This window comes from Chiloscyllium plagiosum, unplaced genomic scaffold, assembly GCF_037043375.1.
Source record: "Chiloscyllium plagiosum isolate Xiang-an unplaced genomic scaffold, Cpla_swu_hap1 HiC_scaffold_27, whole genome shotgun sequence".
In the NCBI taxonomy this organism is placed as follows: domain Eukaryota; kingdom Metazoa; phylum Chordata; class Chondrichthyes; order Orectolobiformes; family Hemiscylliidae; genus Chiloscyllium; species Chiloscyllium plagiosum.
Window position 1 is genome coordinate 78,008,685 of NW_028270165.1, and position 8,231 is coordinate 78,016,915.

Here is an 8,231-nt window from a genome sequence, read left to right on the forward strand (position 1 = left end):
GAAACGTCGACTCTTCTGATCCTCGGATGCTACCTGACCTGCTATGCTTTGCCAGCACTGCACTTTGACTGACTCTCCAGCGCCTGCAGTCCTCACTTTGACGTCAATGTCTGACACTCACTCAATCCATCGGGACTGCAACAATTTTCAACTATGACTTTGTGAGAAGGAGCAAAGCTTTGTGATTCCAGTTTGAGTACATTTTCAGCATCAGTGGGACTGGGTGAGAGACCCTACCGTTGCAGCACACTGAGTGTGGAGCCTGAAACAGTTATACGGCCTGGAAAGAGGAATTCACAGTGGGGAGAGGCTCCACACGTGTTTGTGTGCAGCTGAAGCTTCGGCCATGGAGAAACCGTGGGAGTGTAGCGACTGCGGGAAAGGCTTCCGTTTCCCGTCGGCCCTTGAGACTCATCGGCGCAGTCACACAGGGGAGAGGCCCTTCAGCTGCCCTGAGTGCAAGAAGGCCTTCAGAGATTCCTCTGCCCTGCTGAAGCACCAGCGGGTCCACACAGGGGAGAGGCCCTTCAGCTGCCCTGAGTGTGGGAAGGCCTTCAGCAATTCCTCTGCCCTGTTGAAGCACCAGCGGGTCCACACGGGGGAGAGACCCTTCAGCTGCCCTGAATGCGGGAAAGCCTTCAGCGATTCCTTCCACCTGATGAGGCATCGGAGGGTCCACATGAGGGAGAGGCCCTTCAGCTGCCCCGAGTGTGGGAAGGCCTTCAGCAATTCCTCTGCCCTGCTGAAGCACCAGCGGGTCCACACGGGGGAGAGGCCCTTCAGCTGCCCCGAGTGCGGGAAGGGCTTCAGCAATTCCTCTGCCCTGCTGAAGCACCAGCGGGTCCACACGGAGGAGAGGCCCTTCAACTGCCCCGAGTGTGGGAAAGCCTTCAACGATTCCTCCAACCTGCTGACCCACCGGCGGGTCCACACGGGGGACAGGCCATTCCCCTGCAGAGAGTGCGGGAAGGCCTTCAGGTATTCTTCTCAGCTGCTGACTCACCAGCGGGTCCACACGGGGGAAAGGCCCTTCAGCTGCCCTGAGTGTGGGAAGGCCTTCAACGATTCCTCCAACCTGCTGACCCACCGGCAGATCCACACGGGGGAGAGGCCATTCCCCTGCCCCGAGTGTGGGAAGGCTTTCAGCAATTCCTCTGCCCTGCTGAAGCACCAGCGGGTCCACACGGGGAACAGGCCCTTCAAATGCCCCGAGTGCGGGAAGGCCTTCAACGATTCCTTCAACCTGCTGACCCATCGGCGGGTCCACACGGGGGAGAGGCCATTCCCCTGCGCAAAGTGCGGAAAGGCCTTCAGGTATTCTTCTCACCTGCTGACCCACTGGCAGGTCCACACGGGGGAAAGGCCCTTCAGCTGTCCCGAGTGCGGGAAGGCCTTCAGGAATTCCTCCAACCTGCTGACCCATTCGCAGGTCCACACAGGGGAGAGGCCATTCCCCTGCCCCGAGTGCGGGAAGGCCTTCAGCAATTCCTCTGCCCTGTTAAGGCATCAGCGCGTCCATACGGGGGAGAGACCCTTCAGCTGCCCCAAGTGCAAGAAGGCCTTCAGCAGTTCCTCTGCACTGCTGAGGCACCGGCGGGTCCACACAGGGGAGAGGCCATTCCCCTGCCCCAAGTGTGGAAAGGCCTTCAGCAATTCCTCCGACCTGTTGAGGCACCGGCGCGTCCACACGGGGGAGAGGCCCTACAGCTGCCTCGAGTGCGGGAAGGCCTTTACCCAGGCCTCTGCCCTGCTGAGCCACCGGCGGGTCCACACGGGGGAGAGGCCGTACAGCTGCCCTAAGTGCGGGAAGGCCTTTACCCAGTCCTCCCACCTGCTGACCCACCGACGGGTCCATACAGGTGAAGAGGCCAATCCCCTGCCCCGAATGCAGGAAAGCCTTCAAAGATTCCTTCAACCTGCTGACCCATCGGCAGATCCACACGGGGGAGAGGCCATTCCCCTGCGCGGAGTGCGGGAAGGCCTTCAGGTATTCTCCTCGTCTGCTGACCCACCAGCGGGTCCACACTTGGGAAAGGCCCTTCAGCTGCCCCGAGTGCGGGAAGGCCTTCAGGAATTCCTCCAACCTGCTGACCCACTCGCAGGTCCACACGGGGGAGAGACCATTCCCCTGCCCCGAGTGCGGGAAGGCCTTCAGCAATTCCTCCAACCTGCTGACCCACTCGCAGGTCCACATGGGGGAGAGACCATTCCCCTGCCCCGAGTGCGGGAAGGCCTTCAGGAATTCCTCCAACCTGCTGACCCACTCGCAGGTCCACACGGGGGAGAGACCATTCCCCTGCCCCGAGTGCGGGAAGGCCTTCAGGAATTCCTCCAACCTGCTGACCCACTCGCAGGTCCACACAGGTGGGAGGCCATTCCCCTGCCCCAAGTGTGGAAAGGCCTTCAGCAATTCCTCCGACCTGCTGAGGCACCGGCGGGTCCACATGGGGGAGAGGCCCTTCAGCTGTCTCAAGTGCGGGAAGGCCTTTACCCAGACCTCCACCCTGCTGAGCCACCGGTGGATCCACACGGGGGAACAAGCCCTTCAGCTGCCCTGAGCGCGGGAAGGCCTTTACCAAGTCCTCCTACCTGCTGACCCACCAGCAGGGTCCACACAGGGGAAGAGGCCAATCCCCTGCCCAGAGTGTGGGAAGGGCTTCACCTGCTCCTCATACCTGGGGAGCTACCAACGAGTTCACGTGCCATTGCAGGGGGATTGAAGGAATGACGGCCGAGTGCCATTATCGACTGGACTATCAATCTAGTTCCGGGGATCCCGGGTTCGATTCCCACTGCAACAAATGCTGGAATTGGAATTAGGTCCGAAATCTAGAGTTCAGAATCTAACAGTCAAACCATTTTTGGTGGGGTGGGCTGGAAGAAAACCCCCACCTAATTCACTCAGTTTCTTTGTAGGGAAGGAAACTGTCGTTGTGGGAGAAGATTCATTCAGTCGTCCCAGCTGCATCCTTTACCCGGTCTGGCCTACACGTAACTCCAGGCACACAGCAGTGTAATCGACCCTACGTTGCCCATCGAACTTACTTGGATACAAGATATGGGTTGAAATTGCTGCATGAGGCAATACTTCCTCCGGGTTAAGGCTGTACCAAGGATCCAATTACAAAGGACAACTCGGTGGTGACCAATAATGAAGAAAGCGAGGGGTTGGAGGGGGTGTGTGCACTTTGACCTCGAGCTGTTTTTTAAAAATTGCTACTTTTTCTCCACCTTTCTGCTGGGAGCTTCTGAAGCTGTAACAAGGTTGGGTCGTAATAAAGATTACCTGAACTTCACGCTGAGCTCAGACTCTCATTGAGAGCTTTGAACTGCAACAGGTTTTTGTTTTAAAACTGCCCATTTCTTACAGGTGAAAGTGAGAACTGCAGATTAGAGTGCCACTGGCAAAGCGCAGCAGGTCAAGCAGCATCTGAGGAGCAGGAAAATCGACATTTCGGGCAATGTTGATGTTCCTGCTCCTTGGACGCTGCCTGACCTGCTGTGCTCATTTCTTACAGCCTCCTGTACTATGTTTCCAATGTTGTGTATCGGTTGCAGCAGTGAATAAGTAGCCAGTATTGTTAGAAATTGTAAATTTTTCAGGAGTGCAGGTACTACATCATGTCATCGGATTTGTACAGTTTCCTGGCAGGACTGGGCTGTGTCCACTGGAAACGATGTGGAGGTGCCGGTGTTGGACTGGGGTGGATAAAGTTAAAAATCACAACACCAGGATATAGTCCAACAGGTTTATTTGGAAGCACTAATTCTGGAATGCTGCTCCTTCATCAGGTAGCTGTGGAGCAGGATCATAAGATGCAGCGTTTATAGGTAAAGCTCAGTGTCATGCAACTGATAGGATATATTGAAGAAACCTAGATTGCGAATTAGTCTTTCATCTTGTACCATGGATTGCAGATTTCAGGTCATTAATACTTAAACCCCAGAACTACTTTTAATTCACCTTCGAGATGATTTAAGGTTTTATAAAAATAGGTGACATCTCAGCTCAGATACTGCATAAAAGGTGAGGTTTGAGTCTGTATCCCAATCTTGAATCAGACTGATTCTATTAACCAAAGTAGGAATTTATAAAATATTAAATGGATTGACTGCAGTTTGTGTGCTTTCTGAGCAAAATTGAATATATCTGCAAATGCAAATTCACCCCGTAGACTTGTGTGACTGTGACTGTGTGTGTGTGTGTATGTATGCATACAAGTTTGTGCATGCATGCTAATGAAGTGGGTGTTTTATGGAGTATAAGCCTGTGAGATGGTGAGAGTGTTGGGGTATGTGTGTGTGTGTGTCTGAGAGTGTGACAGATGAAGGCAAGGGGTTGCATTTTGCTAAAACAATGAAGGGCAATTAATGGTAGGGCCCTGCATCATATTGTAGAACAGAGAGACGTGGGGTGGGTTCAGGTACATAAAGTTAAAAATCACACAACATCAGGTTATCGTCCAACTGGTTTATTTGGAAACATGAGCTTTCAGAGCGTTGCTTCTTCATTGGGTGTTTGTGGAGCAGGATCATAAGACACAACCACCTGATGAAAGAGCAGTGCTCCAAAAGCTAGTGCTAGCAAATGAGCCTGGTGTTGTGTGAATTTTAACTTCGTATGCCCCAGTCCAACACAGGCATCTCCAAATCAGGTACATAATTCTTTGAAAGTTGCATCAAAGGTAGACAAGGTGATGAAGGAGGTGCTTAGTACAATTGCCTTAATTGTTCACGCTGTTCAGTATAGGAGTTGGGACATCATGTTGAGGTTGTACAGGATATAGCCCCGCACACACAAGGACAGAACCCCCATCTAGTGCTCACCTTCCAGCCTACCAACCTTTGCATAAACCACATCATCCAAAGACATTTCTGTCACCTCCAAACGGACCCCACCACCAGGGATACATTTCCATCCCCACCTATTTCTGCTTTCCGCAAAGACCGTGCCCTCTGCGACTACCTGGTCAGGTCCAAGCCCCCCAACAACCCACCCTCCCTTCCTGGCAGCCTCCCCTGCTACCGCAGAAATTGCAAAACCTGCACCCACACCTCCATCCAAGGCCTTAAAGGAGCCTTCCACATCCATCAAAGTTTTACCTACACATCCACCAATATCATTTATTGTATCGTTGCTCCCGATGCGGTCTCCTTTGGGGAGACTGGACGCCTCCGAGCAGAGCACTTTAGGGAACATCTCCGGGACACCTGCACCAACCAACTCTACTGCCCTGTGGCCCAACGTTTCAACTCCCCCTCCCACTCCGCCGAGGACATGCAGGTCCTGGGCCTCTTCCACTGCCGCACCCTCACCACCTGACAACTGGAGGAAGAACGCCTCATCTTCCGCCGCGGAACACTTCAACCCCAGGGCATCAATGTGGATTTCACCAGTTTCCTCATTTCCCCTTCCCCCACCTCACCCGAGTACCAACCTTCCAGCTCAATACTGCCCTCATGAATTGTCCTACCTGCCTATCTTCCTTTCCACCTATCCACTCCACCCTCCTCTCTGACCTATCACCTCCATCCCCACCCCCATTCACTTATTGTACTCTATGCTACTTTCTCTCCACCCCCACCTCATTTATCTCTCCACTCTGCAGGCACCCTGCCTCTATTCCTGATGAAGGGCTTTTGCCCGAAACGTTGATTTTCCTGCTCCTCAGATGCTGTCTGACCTGCTGTGCTTTTCGAGCACCACTCTAATCTAGACTCTGGTTTCCAGCATCTGCAGTCCTTGATTTTACCTTGTACAGGATATTGGTGAGGCCACTTTTAGAGCACTGTGTACACTTCTGGTCACCCTATTGACGACCACAGGTTGACGGGTGGCCTTATTTCGAATTATAAAATCATAGGGCGTGTAGGAAAGGTAAATATCACAGGGGGGGAAAGTTGTGGATCTCCCCTTTTTTACTTCTCTTGGCATTTAGATACTTAAATTCTGTCAGGAACGGCAACATCGACAGAGAGCATACTGCGCGTGCTCGTCGGTGTCAGGAATAAATTGCGCATGCTCCTTGCTGTACGACTTAAAGTCATAGAGATGTGCAGCATGGAAGCAGACCCTTCGGTCCAATCTGTCCATGCCAACACCCGAAGGTGACTGGTCCTCCTGCCAATCAGAGGTTGGTTCATGTATGGAATGAATGTCCAGAGGAAGTGGTGGATGCACATACAGATGCAACATTTAAAAGACATTTGGATAAGTTACATGAATAGGCAAGGTGTGGAGGGATATGAGCCAAATACTGGCAAGTGGCATTAGTTTCGTTTGAAAACAGCATGGAATAGTTGGACTGAAGGGTCCGTTTCTGTGCTGTCTGACTGTAACTGTTCTGTCGTGGTCTTAAAACCATTTTCTTGCCTTCCACTTTAAATGTCCAGTCCAGTATCATAGCATGGAAACAGAGGGAGCACATCTGGGAGTTTGGTGGAAAGTGTGAATTCATTGCACTGTGGGGATGAAGCCCTACCCTATCCAGTCATTTCTGCTGGTGGATGAGACCAGGCCTCAAGTTTAGGGAGAGTAGATTTAGGACAGAGATGAGGAGGAACTGCATTTCCCAGACAGTAGTCAATCTATGGAATTCTCTGCCCAAGGAAGAGAGGCAGTTTCATGAAGTATATTCAAGACACAGTTGGATGGGTTTTTCATGGTCAGGGAATTAAGGGTAGTTGGGACAATGCAGGGAGGGTGGATATATCAGCCATGATCATAAGGAATGGTGGAGCAGGCTGGACGGGCCAAATGGCCGACTCCTACTTCTTTTACTATGAAACTATAATCCTGCATCTCCCATGGCTATCCCACCTAACCTGCAAATCCCTAGACATTATGGGCAATTTAGCATAGCGAATCCAAATCAGCTGACAATCTTCATTCAACGCACTCTCCCTCCATTCTCACTTTGCTGAACCTAATCCCTACTGTACCTTATCCTGAAGGGTCTGGTTCATGCTCATTAACACTCAGGGGAGATCTAATTGAAACACACAGAGTACTGAACGGCCTGAGAGGAGAGACTAGGGCTGGAGGGCACTGTCTTAGAGTAAAGGAAAGACCTTATAGAATGGAGGTAAGGAGAAACTTCTTCAGCCAGAGAGCGGTGAATCTATGGAATTCATTGCCACAGAAGGCTGTGGAGACCAGGTCACTGAGGATATTTAAGATTGAAATAGAGACATTCTGGAGGATCAAGGGTTATAGGGAGAGAGTGGAAGAATGGGGTTGAGAACTCATCAGCTGATGGGCTGAATGGCCTAACTTCTGCTCCTATGTCTTATAGTCTGTTGATGTCCCGGAAGAGAATTGGGAGCAGGAGTAGGCCATTTGGTCTTTCGAGCCTGGACCAGCATTGAACAGATCATAACTGGATATGAATCTACCCCCATTTAGATGGATAGGCTGAGACTGTTTCACTGGAAGAAAGTGAGGGCTGTAGATGCTGGAGATCAGAGTCAAGAGTGTGGTGCTGGAAAAGCATAGCAGGTCAGGGAGCATATGAGGAGCAGGAGAATCAATGTTTTGGGGATAAACCCTTCATCAGGAATCTTTTCTGAGGATGTAGAAATGCAGAGGTCTGTTGCAGGTCTGGGAAAGCGAGGCTCTGAGCTGCAGCAGGACTGACTGCAGGTAGGGTAGATGGCGGCGCATGGCTAATCACGTGGAACGTAGGATCCGGAAAGAGAGTCATTGTTGAAGGTTTCGGATTTGTAGTGTGTACAGGGTATCCTGTTCAGGTCCAAACTGGGCTGGTCTGAATGTAGTCCAGAGTCCATGTGGGATCAGATGGTTCTGTAGGCAAGCATTGAGGAAGGAGATGTGGCTGTGGTAGCAAGTCTGCTTGAGGATGTAGCTGAAGTGCTTCAGGGCAGAGGAGAGGACTTGGGGAGGGTACAGTGAGAGGGGGACTCACTGTGATCTTTGTAGACAGAGGATGAGAACTTCTTCCAGGTAGGTACCCTTGGAAGAGGCTTCATAGTAAGGTCAAAACCAATTCAGAAAGAGAGGACTGCAGATGCTGGAGATAACAGTCAAGAGCATAGTGCTGGAAAGGTCAGGCAGCAACTGAGGAGCAGGAGAATCTTTTGATTCCTGATAGAGGGCTTATGCCCGAAATGCCAATTCTGCAGCTCCTCAGATGCTGCCTGACCTGCTGTGCTTCTCCAGCATGATACTATCGACACTATTTTAGGATATCTGGTCAGCATGAACAGGTTGT

The 8,231-nt window shown here is 51.7% G+C and overlaps 1 protein-coding gene across 1 annotated transcript; it reads left to right on the forward strand.

Moving 5' to 3' along the window:
- Positions 1 to 262: 262 nt before the first annotated feature.
- LOC122543521 (uncharacterized) lies at positions 263 to 3,296 on the forward strand. The gene is made up of 2 exons (XM_087974997.1): positions 263 to 1,261; positions 1,346 to 3,296. Exons 1-2 carry the CDS (start codon positions 347 to 349, stop codon positions 2,594 to 2,596), a joined length of 2,166 nt encoding a protein of 721 aa, XP_087831123.1. The 5' UTR covers positions 263 to 346; the 3' UTR covers positions 2,597 to 3,296.
- Positions 3,297 to 8,231: the final 4,935 nt, after the last annotated feature.

What these genes read in the sequence shown, in the direction of transcription:
- LOC122543521 (XM_087974997.1), top strand. Translation starts at nt 347, where the DNA reads ATGGAGAAACCGTGGGAGTGTAGCGACTGCGGGAAAGGCTTCCGTTTC. An exon ending in ACCTGCTGACCCATCGGCGG is followed by an intron (nt 1,262 to 1,345) that starts GTCCACACGGGG and finishes ACCCACTGGCAG; the next exon opens with GTCCACACGGGGGAAAGGCC.